Source organism: Pezoporus occidentalis, unplaced genomic scaffold (genome assembly GCF_034315485.1).
Source record: "Pezoporus occidentalis ecotype Australia unplaced genomic scaffold, CSIRO_AGI_Poc_V1 ctg33, whole genome shotgun sequence".
In the NCBI taxonomy this organism is placed as follows: Eukaryota; Metazoa; Chordata; class Aves; order Psittaciformes; family Psittacidae; genus Pezoporus; species Pezoporus occidentalis.
The window spans coordinates 3,310,079-3,325,569 of record NW_026915268.1 but is presented as its reverse complement, the minus strand read 5'-3'; the positions used below and the strand labels follow the sequence as shown (position 1 = coordinate 3,325,569).

Below are 15,491 nucleotides of genomic sequence, written 5' to 3'. Positions count from 1 at the left end.
AAGAAAGAGATTCACAGAAGAATTTCCAGAAGGACAAAAAACCCATCAGGTGTGTCAAATCTCTGACATTCAGAAACCATTTGGGGAAAGCAGCACACGCTGACTTAAGCACTAAAGTATGGATGCTTTAATTAATCCAGGGTGAATTTAATTGCTTTAGTTAAGTGGAAATCGGGTTAAAAATGATGCAGAGCATGCTGGGGTGTGTTAAAAACATGACATATGAGTTGGATGAATCGATAAATTAAAAGCGCACAGATGTTTTAATTAAACCCAGGAAAGTTAACGAAGATCACTAGAGACTTTTAAGCCTATGATTAATTCAATTCATTTACAATACCTGTAGAGATATGGGGATGTCTCCATTTGGGGTGTTACTGAAGTTCTCAATCGATAAGTACTTAAGCAGTTCTCCAAAAATAACAGCAAGATTTCTCATAGAAGTGAGTGCACAGCATTAATTGCACACTGAATATTTACATTCTTCTGAAGAGTCAGCAAACTTTTGCTTTGGCCAAAATTTATCAAAAGGATCATAGTTTTTCTCATTGCCCCCAGTGTAACCTTATCTGTCAAAAAGACACTTGCTATTCCCTCCTCTACCATTCTGCAAAGGATCTATTTCTATTAGATAACTGCTTTGCTTATGGCTGTTACCAAAAAATCTATGTAAGAAATATGAATATGTCTTCCCACACAATCTATCTAGCAGCAATTTACAGAACCACAGCAGATTCTTAAAATGATCTCCTTGGGGTTGGTCACTTGTACAAGAAAATTTCGCTTCACAAATATACCGTTATTTTCAATAACAATAATGCAGTCTGCAAGAATAGGGAAAATAAAAATTAAGCAAATGTCAAGACATATTAGAACTGATTTAGTGGTGGACTGAAAGGGCTGAAGCTCTATTACTGCCAGTGTGAAGATGAGTTCAGACAATCTAGCTAACCATCAACAACGATCTGAATATCGGTTCTCTAAACACACTGGAGTCCTCAGGGGAAGAGGAAGAAGCCACTGTACTGTCTTGCCGGAAGACCCACAGCTGAACATAAAGAAAGTGGTATAAACCAAACTACACTTTGGAGACAGAGAGGAAAGTGGACATCTGAGCTCAGCTAGACACTTGAAAAATCAGCTAGCAGTGCCAGGCTTCAAACGTCTTGAGGACTTTTTCTTACTGGTACATTCAGGACTTGACACTCCATCAGCCCTTTTGCTCCCTCTCTACTATTAGAGAAGGTCTGCAACTTTCACTACCTACATTAAAGGAAAGATTGTAGCTCTCCAAGCAGTACACTAAGATAATTTGAAATATGGTAGCGTGATTTGCAGGCAATCTGGTTAGGGGCCTCCCTATTGACTACATCGTGAAAGAGCAGCACAGTTCAATTTCTTTTTCATAGGCATCAGTGCATTCAAGGAGATGGAAGTTACCTTGCACCAGTTCTGGGTCACCATAGGAGAATGTGACTGATCAGTTTGCCGTCTAACTTGTGCCTTTGAAAATGAAGACATAAAAAATCAAAAAAAGGGTGGGGGGAATTCTTTTCAACTCTGCATGATACATGGGACTGAAGGGAAATTGTGAAATCCCTGTTTTAGATATAAGCAGTAAGGTTGATACAATTACAAGAACATGCAGAGAAATAAATTCTACTTTCTACCAACAGATGGAAATAAACAGATGTTGAAATCCACTACTGTCATAGATGAGGCTATAGATCTTCATTTGTATGCCTTGATAACTTCATCACTACAAAAACTGAGGAGAAAGGGAAAACTAGGCTATTTCACAGGTTTCAATAGCTGTCTTGGAGGAAAAAGCCAGTGAGGAATCAAAGAGCTGATGCTTCAAGCTCACAAAAATCAGCAGTAAGGACAAACACCAAATACCAGAATTATCCTTCCAAACATGTGTTGTGATTCACAACATAGAAGCATTAAAAGCATGAAGTTATTTATGCATCCAGAAAAAGAAATGAAAAAATGAAATATGTTTTTGGTAAGATTTTATACTATTCCCAGTGAATGGTGTAAAAAAACTATTACTTCCCTGGTAATGGTTTAGTTCTGGCTAAATAACAATGCAGTAGATGTAGGACTGCACTCACAAGCTACAGTATTCAGGGTATTTAGAACTCAGACTACTTAGGTTTCATTTTAGTTACTACTATTTGCTGTATTAAATTTACCAGAAAAGATTTAAATTATAACATGATGAATTGCACAGTTCCACGTTGGCTGCAGATGTTTAAACATTTTTCTACATTTGAATTAGAAATATTTTTTGTTTGTATGAGAAGGCAGCTAACTGAATTTAATCTCACCCAAATAGGGTCTAAGTGTAGGAAAAGATCTAAATTACAGGTTCAAATCTAGATATAATGTAGATATGAAAAAAGTCATGCATGCGGAAATCTGAAGCAGTGATTCAAGGCTGTTTCTATTATTCAGGGATGGCAAATGTCTAAGGATCTCTAACAGCTGTATTTCTATTACGTGATTTACAATACTACTTAATCATAGCTGTTTCAATGAATCACCACAAGGACTCCAAGATGATCCCAAAACAACTGCAAAGACAATCTCTTAGAACTTAATGAAATAAAGAAATACCAGTACAAATCCATGGAGACAGTGCAAACTAAAAACAAAATGTAGATTGCAACACAATTAAATGAGCTAACCAATTAAACACAAAAACAAATTACAAAGCACACATCACAGTGAGCACAATTCAGCTCAGCAGACTACAGTCAGAGCAGGGAGATTCTTAGCCACCAATGGAAGTATTATAAGATTGAAAGAAAGATTTTTGGCTTGCCAGAAACTAAGCAGCTCAATGGTTTGTGTCCTGCATGTATTTGTATGCATGTCCACCTCCTTGCTGCACTGGGAACCTTTTGAAATATGCTATTTATTGAAAACCTATTGAAACAGAAAACATTTGTGCAAATAGATGTGCTGTTGCTGCACATGTATAAGAAGGGAAGAAAGATAAAGTGAAATAACATAATAGAGCAGGCTTTGAAAGTAACTTGAGAGATTAAATGAATGCACCCAGCTTTTAATAAGTATGAAAATATTACTATAATTCGATTGAAGAAATATCTATTAATAAGATTTTACTGTGTTTTCACATGCTTTCCAACTTTGACACAAGCAACACAAACTTCCTTATTATACTAAGCCAATAAATATTGGTTGCAACCTGTAGGCCTTGGCTACAGTTCTACCTGTGCCTCTGTCTTTGGTTTCTGACCAACAAATTTCTACAAGTTGGGTAATGAATGATCAGCTAAAGATGCACCAGGGTACACTGAAATCAGGGACTTCTTTTCACCTATCACGTTTTGACCAGCAGTAGCATTAGTAATTTTTTCTCAGCTATTTCCTTCCTCCATCATTACTGAATTCACAGAATCATAGAATAGTTAGAGTTGGAAAGGACCTTAAGATCATCCAGTTCCAACTCCCCTGCCATGGGCAGGAACACCTCACACTAAACCATCTCACCCAAGGCTCTGTCCAACCTGGCCTTGACCGCTGCCAGGGATGGAGAATTCATAACTTCCTTGGGCAACCCATTCCAGTGCCTCAGCACCCCTACAGTAAAGAATTTCCTCCTTATATCCAATCTAAACTTCCCCTGTTTAAATTTTAACCCATTACCCCTTGTCCTATCACTACAGTCCCTAATGAAGAGTCCATCCCCAGCATCCCTATAGGCTCCCTTCAGATACTGGAAGGCTGCTATGAGGTCTCCACGCAGCCTTCTCTTCTCCAGGCTGAACAGCCCCAACTTTCTCAGCCTGTCTTCATACAGGAGGTGCTTCAGCCCCTGATCATCCTCGTGGCCTCCTCTGGACTTGTTCCAACAGTTCCATGTCCTTTTTATGTTGAGGACACCAGAACTGCACACAATGCTCCAGGTGAGGTCTCACAAGAGCAGAGTAGAGGGGCAGGATCACCTCCTTCGACCTGCTGGTCACGCTCCTTTTGATGCAGCCCAGGATACGGTTGCTTTCTGGGCTGCGAGCGCACACTGAAGCCGGCTCATGTTCATTTTCTCATCCACCAACACCCCCAAGTCCTTCTCCTCAGGGCTGCTCTGAATCTCTTCTCTGCCCAACCTGTAGCTGTGCCTGGGATTGCTCCCACCCAGGTGTAGGACCTTGCACTTGGCATGGTTAAACTCCATGAGGTTGGCATCAGCCCACCTCACAAGCGTGTCGAGGTCCCTCTGGATGGCATTCCTTCCCTCCAGGGCCTCAACCGAACCACACAGCTCGGTGTCATCGGCAAACTTGCTGAGGGCGCACTCAATCCCACTGTCCATGGCGGCGACGAAGATGTTGAACAAGACTGGTCCCAACACTGATCCCTGAGGGACACCACTCGTTACTGCTCTCCAGATGGACTTTGAGCCATTGACCACAACTCTTTGTGTGCGGCCATCCAGCCAGTTCTTTATCCACCCAGTGCTCCATCCATCAAATTGATGTCTCTCCAATTTAGAGACAAGGATGTCATGTGGGACAGTGTCAAATGCTTTGCACAAGTCCAGGTAGATGCCATCAACTGCTCTACCCCTGTCCATCAGTTCCATACCCCCATCATAGAAGGCCACAAACTTGGGCAGGATTCCTTGGCATTCCCCATTTTTTTTCTTAATACTTCTAGCTTTTAGCGTTCTCCTACAGAAATAAGTCTACCTTCTCAGCAGAAACACTACTCTGAAAGCTCTTTGAGAAAAGGAGTCATACATAATGTTAAGTTCATACACTGCAACATGAATTTAGAAACACATGAAAGGGCAATGCGATCCAGTAGCACAAATGTGGCTGTGTGTTTGCTGGTGTTTTAATATAGAAAACTCATGAAGTTGCTGTGGTAGATACATCTAGTATATTTAACAACATAAAATAAATATCTTTAAAAAATTCTAAAACATTTTTGCTGCCTTGTAAGGGCACAACTGTAACAAAGGAAAAGAGAGAAATGCTTCTAAACAACACGAGCATCCCTACTTGCAGTGATTCAGGACAAGCTTTCTGTAGATAAATTCTTTATAACCCTGAATTCAATTCTGGAATCAACAGAAGCTATACAAGCATTAACAACAATGAGAAGATCATATTTAGCTTGCTGAAATCCGTATTTTTAAAGCCTGTTTTTTTCAAGTATTCACAATGTTAATAGTAGCTCCTTGGTCTTTATTTCAACTTTATAAATATTCCCTTACAAAGAATGCAGAGGATATGAAGCACCCGCGCAGCCAGGCTAGAGAGTGTTCTGAGTACTTTTATGTTACCAGCCTGTTACTAATAGCACGCACCTTGCTAACATCTGCTAAACTTCACATTTCACCTACAACGTACGTGTTTTTAAAGAGCAACGAAATGTTGGGTGCTGAACGACTTATTGTAACAGAAATTTAACAAGGTGTCTGCTGCAGAATTCTGGAGTCCAGACTCTTCAGTCCCCTGTTTTTATCTCTAATCTCCCACAGTTCATGGGATTGATGAGGAAAGCTGCAGACTAGAAATGATGGTTCCTGTATCCTGTTCCTTGTCGCACTCCTGGCTGTGCGGTTGGAGACCCTTTTGGAGCCATCACCACTAACAATCAGAAAGAATTCAGCCTGTGACCCTCTCAGTTCTTGGCTCCTGTTTAAATTGCCAATTAGAGTGGTGGATTTTGTGTTGGCTTTACTTGTCTACCTGACACTGGATCAAAGCTATTATCTCATTTCATGCAGGCAAGCTAGCAGCTGATGGACAACAGTGACTGTCAATCATTGTCAAAACAGGTTACATGTCCATTTATTTATCCTGCAATTATTTTAGGCACACTTGATAGTGCAAAACCTTATTCAGAGTGTACTGCAGTTCCATAAAACTAAGCAAACTGAGGGCAGACAGGCAAACACTGCCCTGTACACAGAACTCAGTGGAAGGCAAGTGAGAACATGATCGGTTTGCCAGAAATGAGAAATGTCTGCTAATACAATATCAGGCTGGGAAAAGAAGAAGAAAATTTATAACAATGGCATGTTGAGGTACTAAGTCTGAGAGGTGGGGACTGATGGAGAGGAACACTGCCAAAGACAGCCCTGTCTGTTCATGTAGCAAGATGACGCTTCTACCCACTGTGAGAGAAGATTTGAGTGACAAGCCAGGGCTGTGCTGCTGCTGCAGCGCATCCATAAGTTGGCACACATACACACATAAACACACCAGCCCCAAAACCAAACCCACCCAGAAAGACATACTAAGAGAGAAGCTGAACATGCTGAATTTTGTCAACTGCAAGGAAGTATGTAGCTATGTGTGGGTGACAAGTCATGAATGCAGCATTTCCAAAGAAAAGCACACTTTTAAAATCCTTTTTTGTTTTTGAGTACAGTGTGATGAGACATGCTATGATTATGAACACATGAAGTGCTTGCCGATGAAGTTGTTATTTCTCTTATTTCTGTTTTCCCCCTACTCCACTACTTCTCAGCCCTCCCCTGCATTCTTGCTCTATCACAGTGGTCAATACCATTATTCTACCTATCGTTAAGGTTCAAAATCAGGATGTTATTTCTGACTCATCTGTTTCCTCACCTCACATTCAGGCTTTGACAAAGTCTTACAGACTTCTTCTTCATTGCATGTCACAATTATTACTCTAGCTTTCAGGAAATCAAACCTACATTAGATCAGCACCTTTTTCTCCAGCATTGATAAATTCAGCCTTCTTCAATTTTGTCTGTGAGCAACAGTGCTGCAAAAATCATGTTGTTAATCTGTTAATCCATCCGTCAAATGGGGCTCTTCTTTCTCAGTCCTGTTTCAGGTCCTTTCCTCTTGTCACATGGAACATGAGCTTCATGCTGTAACTTCATTTACAGAACAGCTTTACCCCAGACTGCTCACTGCCAGAATTATGACTTCAGCCTCTCTGTGATTTACAATGATTTTGAAAGTCAAATTGGAAAAGTGCTTTTTAGAAGAGCACTTTTCTATGCTCTGTCTCCTCTGGAGGCCCCATTTGCCCTCCATCACCCACGTGATGTTATCTATCTGCCCCATTATCCCTCTTCAAAACCGCCTTTAACCACGGTGTTCCCCAAAACCGACAACATTCACACTGCTAGTGTGTTTATGACACATTTTTTCCCTTTTATCTCTACAACTGTCAGCTGGCTCCCATTCATTCCCCTTCAGCTTGTATTGACATGGTAAATTCCTGGAGGTAGGCGCTGGCTTTACTTACTTGTTTTGCTTGTGAAGCACTAAGCACGACAGATTAGCTTTAACAAGTACTATTACTCACGACGATCTCTATAATACCATAGAGATGGCATTTTTCCTGTACTATTGTTCCTTTTGTCTGCCAAACCAATCTGCTTGGGGTACTTTAATCCAACATACTTCACTTGTCTCATCTATAATCAGTTATTGCACAAATTTGTAGTGAGTCACCTGAATAGTACAAGACACATTCACCAGTTTGACTGTGTCACAGAAGACCCTAAGTACTGCCTCACCACGGGTCCCATCGCTTCTGTCAGGCTACAAACATGTGCAGGACAGGCAAAGGAGAAAGGCTATTCAGTATCAGCTCTCACCTTTCCCTTCAAACTCCAGTGAGCTTCAGTCTGCTTGCACTATTTTCAGTTCTTAAAATTTCCAGCCAAGTTATAAAGGCAAATATTGTCTTCCTTAGTAACAGACAGAGGAAATATTATCTCCTATACATTACCACCATATGTTGGACACCATTCATTCACATGGACCATACACTCTACAGCAATGAACTGAATACTGAATCATTTGGCAAGATGCACTCCAAAATTCATATTTTCCCCATTGGAATCACTCCCAGAACATCTTATGCCACTGGGAGCATTCTGGACATGGCACTAAGAGAATAGTTTCAAACAGAATATTCAATGGGCTAAAACCCATTATTTTATGCACCACTGCCCAAGCAATAAGGCTCTGAATAACCTCTGAGCAAGAAGAGTCCCAAACAACTGAAATTTGAATAACAACTGAGAAAAAGCAAGAGTTGCTACTTCTAGCAATTATACCTTACTTACCTAATAATTGTCAGCTTTTTACAGTTTTATGCAGAGATTAACAGCACACACATAACAAAGGAAATGGCAGTGGTAGGAACTCTTATTGTGCTGCGGGCAATCATCAGAAACAGCAAATCCATTAGAATAAATTCAAAAATATATAGACTACACTTTACAGCTTAGTAACTATGTCAAACTAAATAGATGTTGCAAAAGAAAGAAAAAGAAATTTGAAAAAACCTACCCTTCTTTTTATACTTATTAAAGTGGCGCCGTCCTTTGCCAGTAAGCCAAAAACAAACAGAATGAAAATAAAAGAATGAAAAACCCACACAAGGAGAACAGGAAAAGAAACTGCGAATAACATAAATCTGAATAATTAAGAGCTTTAAAAATCAGATTAAAAAGTCAACTGATCAAACATGGCACAAATTTTTGGTTTAAAAAACCCCAAAACCTTCAATCCATTTAGATTCAAATATTAAACATGTTTCTTATTACATTGCATAATCAACAGAAAGTTATCTGTTAAATGGCAAGTTCGTGGCATCTGACTTGACTCAATTTTTTTCCTTCTGTTACAAATGAGATACCATCTCTTAACAGGCTCTGCTCATCATGTCAATGCAGAAATCCCATGCGATGGTGCATTGCTTCACCTTTTCCGATTAGCTAAATATCCTCATGATGCAAATCCCAGTATTTTAAAATGTGAAATTGAAGGAGGCTCTGAGCACATTTGCAAATCAGTGTCAGACAGTATCTTTGTTAAAGGAGTGGAAGAGTTGCATGCCTTTCAAATACATTATGAGATAGGATGAAATTGTAGCCAACTCTGAGTCACTTCTAGGAACCCAACTCATTGTAACACTGAACCCTACAGATGGGGAAAAGCAGGACATGACAAAGGATGCCTGCTTGCAGATTTACCACAGAACTTGGCAGCTGAAAGACCAAACTATTATTAGACATTAACAGTGGGAACACTAAGAAGGACATCTTGATATACTTGGGTGGTTATGCCATAGAGGTTGCAGGAAAATAGAGATGAATATAAAAAAGGGACAACACACCAAAATAACATAATCATAGCTGCATGTCTGATTCTTCAGTCGATCCTTGGCCATAGCACCTCTTCTTATCAGTAACTCCTACAGATAATCGTGGACAGGAGGTTACTCATGGTGCAGTTCAATTTACAGCAAATCTTCCACTGGCTTTAACTGTACACTTTTTCTTTATCAGGATACATCTCCACCCACTGCATTATCTTTGGATTATCAGACTTTCTTTTTCTTTATGTGCCATGTTTTATCCACATGAGATTAAAATGTACGATTACCTCTGTGTGTGCATGATGGAATTCTTAATTAGGTTAAACTCCAAATGATTTCACAGGCAATCTTGCCTGAGCAAGGATGGAATAAATCTGTTGATATTGGCTACCTGAGAATAAGCTATTTCCACAGATAAGGGTGAGAAATAAACCCTCCCAGTATTCTGCAAGAGTGTTTGAGAGGGTGAAATTTCTTTCACTTCAATCAGGGTATGAAAACTTATTTCAGCCTGTGGATTGGTCCAAAAGTTCATCTCTAGTAATTTTCATGGTATTTTCCTGGAACTAATGGATCAGAAGTCAAATCTGAGCTGTCTTTTATAGATTTCCTTCATTTTTATCTTTTAGAACTACATGAATGGAGTGGAATAGCAGGGGGAGTACCTGCACACTGTCTGCAATAAGCTTGCAGGGAACTTTTTGCAAGATTCATTGCTCCTGATGCCCTCAAGAGCAGCCCTGTAACAGGAGACTCACTGCTATAAAAGATCATGCTTCATACCTATCAAACCTGGGTTTCACCCTATGTGAAGCTCTTGTACTGCTGTGTTACTGCATGAATCAAGTTCTAAAAGCTGTCTGAGGAACTTGTGCACATTTTCTCCACATTAGTCTATTTAAGTCTTGCCTCAAATTATTTTATAGTGGAGAACTGAGACAGTGAAAGATGTGTTGTTAGGGAAATAATAATTAAAAAAAGTCAGATGGAAAGACTTGTGACAGCTTAAATATAACTGTAACATTATGGTAAATGTATATTAAACATGTGTCCATACATAGAGCATTCCGGAAAATATTTAATTCTCTCTCTCATTTTACTGTGTTTTGCTATGCAGCCAATTCCGATTTCTGTCTTCTGAAACTGCTCTCACATATAACCTGCATTCAAATAAGCAGAAAAATCTGTGGACATTAGAAGAGGCCTGACAGTTCTGTGAAATGGGTGAGGCATACAGCCCTGGCACCCAGTTCAGCAGTACCCTTCTGGGTATGTCTCATAGTGTAAGGATGTGTTCCTGTGCAAGCACGTAGCTGCACAAGAATTCTGTCAACACAGCTTTTTCATCAGTTTATGTAGCTTTTCAAGCTTCTTTGTTCTTTAGAAATACCATGATGTCTGACAAGAAAACAGTAAAAGAGTTGAAAGAAGCTTCCAAGAAACCATTTCTGCTTTTGAGGAGAAAGAGACAACACAGAAAGGACAAGGCAGGAAGCAGAGGGAAAGTACTGAGGGGCAGGAGAAGCCTGGCAGATACAGTCTGACAAGTACCCTACAAAAAAGCTACTTATCTGACACAGCCTGAACAAGTACTTTCTAGCATTAACATAGAATACAGTGTTACATAGAGGTTCAGTACACAGTGCAGGGCTGATCCACAACTCAAAATGCAAATGGCTTGATTTAATGGCCATGGATGTGTGGAGGGTGGCACTGAAGCACACAGTCACTGCATGCATACTTTCACAGGTTAACACCACAGAAATGCATATAGCTGTCACTGTGTATTTATAGCACACATTATCATACCATTTACTTTGTAATATACAAATATCTCGTCTATAGATTTGCCAAAGTGCTTTAATTTCTCAGGTAATCAAACAACATGCAAGCTAGTTGAAGCCTTCTTTAAAATGAGTAGGGCTAGTACTGAAATAACATCATTAGCTTTCCAAGGCCCTTGGGGTCTTTTCTTATATATATATATATATATATATATATATATTGATACTGGGGCACCTTCAAGAGCCAAACATGGAGACACAAAATGGAAATTACTCCTTCCAGTACTACTATAACAGCTATTGAAGGAGTATTCTGTAGACACACATGGGTGTGCTGGATGCCACCCTGCTACACCAGTGAAAGAGGTGGGGCACAACAAATTGTCCTCAGGACTGGGTCAGGAATCTAAGAAGAAATGAGCACATTGCTAAGACCCTTCGAGGCCTGTCAAAAAGCTTTCAAACAGTAGGCTTTCCCCCTTTGAACACTAACAACCCTATCCCTGTGGAAAATAATTATAAGCTTATGCTACTGATAGTATGCCTAAATCTTACACTAAGAAGGAAGTAAATTGTAAAATGTTCTGACTGCTCAGAAACAGCAGGGAATACAAGTAGTCATTGAATTTAGACAACATATGTGCTACTAGCTGTATAAACTAAAGAGGTCCTCCTTTATGAATCTTTTCCCTGTGACTGCTATCCCAAACTCTCAGAAAAACTTAGTAAATACATACAGCCAATCCATAGATGGCTTTTAGATTTCTGTTTAATCCTTTATAATTATGCGTCTCCTAGGTTTACTTGCTAAAATCTACAATCAACATTTAAGAAAAAGCCTATTTTAAGACTTTATCAGGTCCTACTTCTTTTCCTAAAAAGAGTGACCTTCCTTTGGTCAAAGAGTAATTGTATATGCAAGAAAGACGCTATGTATTGGAAGTAAGGCTCAGCCAAGCCAGAAAATACACTACATGCTACCAATGAAGATAATCAAGTCTTCTGTTGCAGAACAGTTAAGGATTATCTGAAAGCATTGATAATTCATCCAGTTTTGCAGAAAATAAATCTTTTCAGCCATTTCTGTCTACTACCTTTGACACAAAAAGATCTGTAGCTGTGGAACCTCAGTGGCAATGTAGCAATACTACCACTGAATCATATTTAACTAAGAGATCTAAGGAAAAAAATGCATATTGATCTATTTGAATCTAGCTTGGACCCATGCTAACTAGCAGCCACTGAAGATCCATACATCACAGACACACACTGTGGTTATTTGTAAACACAGGGACAATGATACCTTTAGCACAATCTGCTCCATGAAATCCTGGAAAGCAGTGACAGACACCTGATACACACTCGCCATTCCCATGACAGTGACGTGGGCAGTCTTGCACTGAATCTGAAATACAAGCATCACAGGCACATTAGCTGGTTCCCATTTAGGCTACAGATTCTTCACTTGATTTTTCTTTAGTTTATTTTGTCTTCAATACTTAGGAGAACAACTGCTAACAATATTAACACCACAAAGTTCAGATGCGGCAGAAAGGTATCAAGTTTTATGGCAGCATGAGTAAGTGCAGAGGTCTAATGATACACTAGTCATATATGAAGTCTCTGGGCACTATTAGAACTCGAAGTAGTCTAATAATGCTCAAGTCCTCTGTTCCAACAGGTAGACAAGATTGGCTCTTAAAACCTCTACAGCTATGTCTGAATTCATGTTATCTAGCAAACATAATGCTTCATCAGGAAAATCAACAATCTCCCTTTTGCAACTAGACTTGGAACTTGCGCAACCACTCTTCCATGTGAAACTGATTATCCCAAGGAGTATATCTTCCCTTCCTTCTACAGACATTTAAAGCCTCATTAATTAAGCTGACAGAAATATATACTGAACATGACAAACAGGAGCTCTTTTGCTCCAGAAAATATTCTTTATCCTTAAAAAAATGAATAAAAAAGGTGCAAGTTGCCTTCCAACAGGATGAAGAAAAGGTCTGTAAAAACATCAGACAAGGTTTAACACCAGAGTTGAAGTGAGTGACTGAAGTGTTGATGACTTCAATAATCTGAGAAATCAGCACACCAGCTGTACCAAAATACTTCTTCTCCACAATTTCTGTTGCTATTTGGATAGTACACACACTACTTCACATCACAGAACCTAGAAATAAAATTCCAATTTTGAAATTAATTTTTAAAATCACTTTCATTTGAAAGCTGTTGCATTTCAGTGCAGCTTATTTTCAACACTGAATTATTGGAACAAAACTCTAACTGGAATGGTGTTATTCTTCACTCTTACTCCCTGTTGTTGTGGGACCTGTGGTCCCAAACTAAATGGCTCTGTCAGTTCCAGACACTAAACAAATGGCAGCTGCACAACACAGAAAATGAATTTTGGATTTGGAACTAACAGAACCACACAAAGTATTTTTCTGTCAAGTTAAACTGAAAAGAGGAGAAAGATTCAAGCACAGTTTTAATTCTAGTTTCACAGTTGCAGGACACTAAGTAAAACCACTGCAAACTAAATGTTCAGAGAAGTCATATACTTGGCCACTTGAAACAATTTATATAAACAATGGAAAAAAACCCTGAAATGTAATGCTCAAAGATATCAACTTGTCTCATCAAGACGCTTGTCTACAGATTATTTTCATTATTTTGCTTCATGGCACAGAAAAGCATTTTCTGTGTATTCAAAATAATGGTAAATTTAGTATTCCCTGGGTGTTAACACCATTTCTGTTATTCTCTCTCCTCTTCCACATCAGAGAAACTTGCAGGTGTCTCAGATCCTTTGATAATGAAATGTCTGATACTAGGTGTGCGCAGGAGAACCTCTGAACTGGATAAACCACTATACTTTTCTCTACATTTCAGCCCAATTACTATTATTGCACTATCAAGTAGTCTACCTGACTATTAGACCTTTGATGCTCTCAAAAGCTGTAGCCTAGGCCAGGCAACTCTTTTAAGGACAGCTTATCATATGTGAAGGTTTTCTAAGCACAATAGGTGTGTAACAGGATACAAGCACAAATGTTCTTGTTGGTTTTGAAGAAGCAGACAAAGTCTTGTATAGGCAAATATGCAGATATATATATATATCCACATGCATAGCACCTACTAGCTCTTACATAACCAGATGTAAGCTATGGAAGAATGTTTTCACCTCAACTGAGGTTAACAGAAAAAATTAGATTCATGCTTAATGACAGAGTATTGGCTGTCCTCCAGTACCCTTTGGGTCTTAAGCCAACAAACTGAATTTTATACTAATGTAAAAGAAAAAAATATAAGCTTCACATCAGTACTCAGGTAAGACTGCAAAAGACCTCCAACCTTTTCCCACCAAGCTTAAAAACTCACTTGGACTTTTTGCAGTTTCTCTTCCCCTAAACTAACAGGTATTACAATTTTAGACAATCTAGCGCCTTTAACACTTCACCAGCCAGGACAGAGTAACACAGAGACTATGACAGAATTTTTATGCCACTGTGACAAGATATTCAGCAAAGTTCATTAAGTGCTTCAAAGTTCAATAAACCTTCTAAGAAACCTGGAAGAACTTAGACTTGGTTTGATTTTCAGCTAAATGTAACCCTACTTTTTTAACAAACTGCAGGTCATAGGCTAGATCATAGGCTAGATGTTCTTCTGCTCTTGATTCTACCATGTTGAGGATATGACCTACTATTTGGTAGGTAGTGAGTAGTAAGCTGTAAATCAGCATACAGCTAACATTCTCAATTAATCTCTGCAAACAATAACCTCATTCGCAGGTGTCAGTTTGTTGTGCTGTCTTTCTACTATGATTAAACAGCTCTCCTGATAGATCCTCTTCCATAATAAAGAATACTCTTTATTCCAGATAAAGAAGCTTCTCCAGAGAAGCAAACAGGAAGTATAACATAGATAAAGGAGAAGAATATTAACTGGGGAATGCTTCAACTCAGACTGAACTTAGATGTGAGCCTTGCTTTCCACAACTTAACTCAAGATCTATGGGAATGCTAAAATCTTAAAAGAGAAATAAGCAAATTCAGATCAGCACCACACTGCAGACCTTTTGACATAGTATTGAGAAAAAAAAACCAAACAACCCCATAACATAAGGATAAATAGGACTAATACTGAAGACCACAACAAAGTATTATGGCTTTAATTAAGGCAAAGTATAAACAGAGAGGAACAATGTTCAGATTGTGGAGACACCTACCCAAAATAACTGTACTGAAAGAGACCACTTCTTTGTCCTTGCCATCATTGTAAAATGCCAGGTGCCACAAACCCACATCCAAGTATTGAACAAACACAGCCTCATTCTGAACAAGGGTCTGAATACTTCGACGTTCCCGTGGGGACTCCACCACACTCCATTTCTCTTTCCCATCCAAGCGTTCCATGAAATCGTACTGCAGCAGGAAAAAACAGGGGGTGGGGGAAAGAAAAAGAACAAACAAACAAACCCCCAAACAAACAGACCTGTCAGCTCAACATCTCACACCATATTTCCTCTTCTACCTGGCCAGAAAGTGGTATTTCTGGAAGATA

At 39.2% G+C, this 15,491-nt stretch overlaps 1 protein-coding gene across 11 annotated transcripts in view; it reads right to left on the bottom strand.

Annotated features, from left to right (window-relative positions):
- TENM2 (teneurin transmembrane protein 2) overlaps positions 1-15,491 on the bottom strand; it is a 691,595-nt gene that overhangs the window by 96,781 nt on the left and 579,323 nt on the right. For 6 of the 11 annotated variants that reach the window (XM_062629179.1, XM_062629178.1, XM_062629185.1 and 3 more), the window contains 3 exons: positions 15,157-15,352; positions 12,223-12,324; positions 8,325-8,357 (listed from right to left, as the gene is read on the bottom strand). In XM_062629179.1, the coding sequence (XP_062485163.1) occupies positions 8,325-8,357; positions 12,223-12,324; positions 15,157-15,352 (331 nt within the window). The remainder of the gene's footprint in view (positions 1-8,324; positions 8,358-12,222; positions 12,325-15,156; positions 15,353-15,491) is intronic. The other 5 variants (XM_062629180.1, XM_062629181.1, XM_062629182.1 and 2 more) reach the window with 1 other exon arrangement.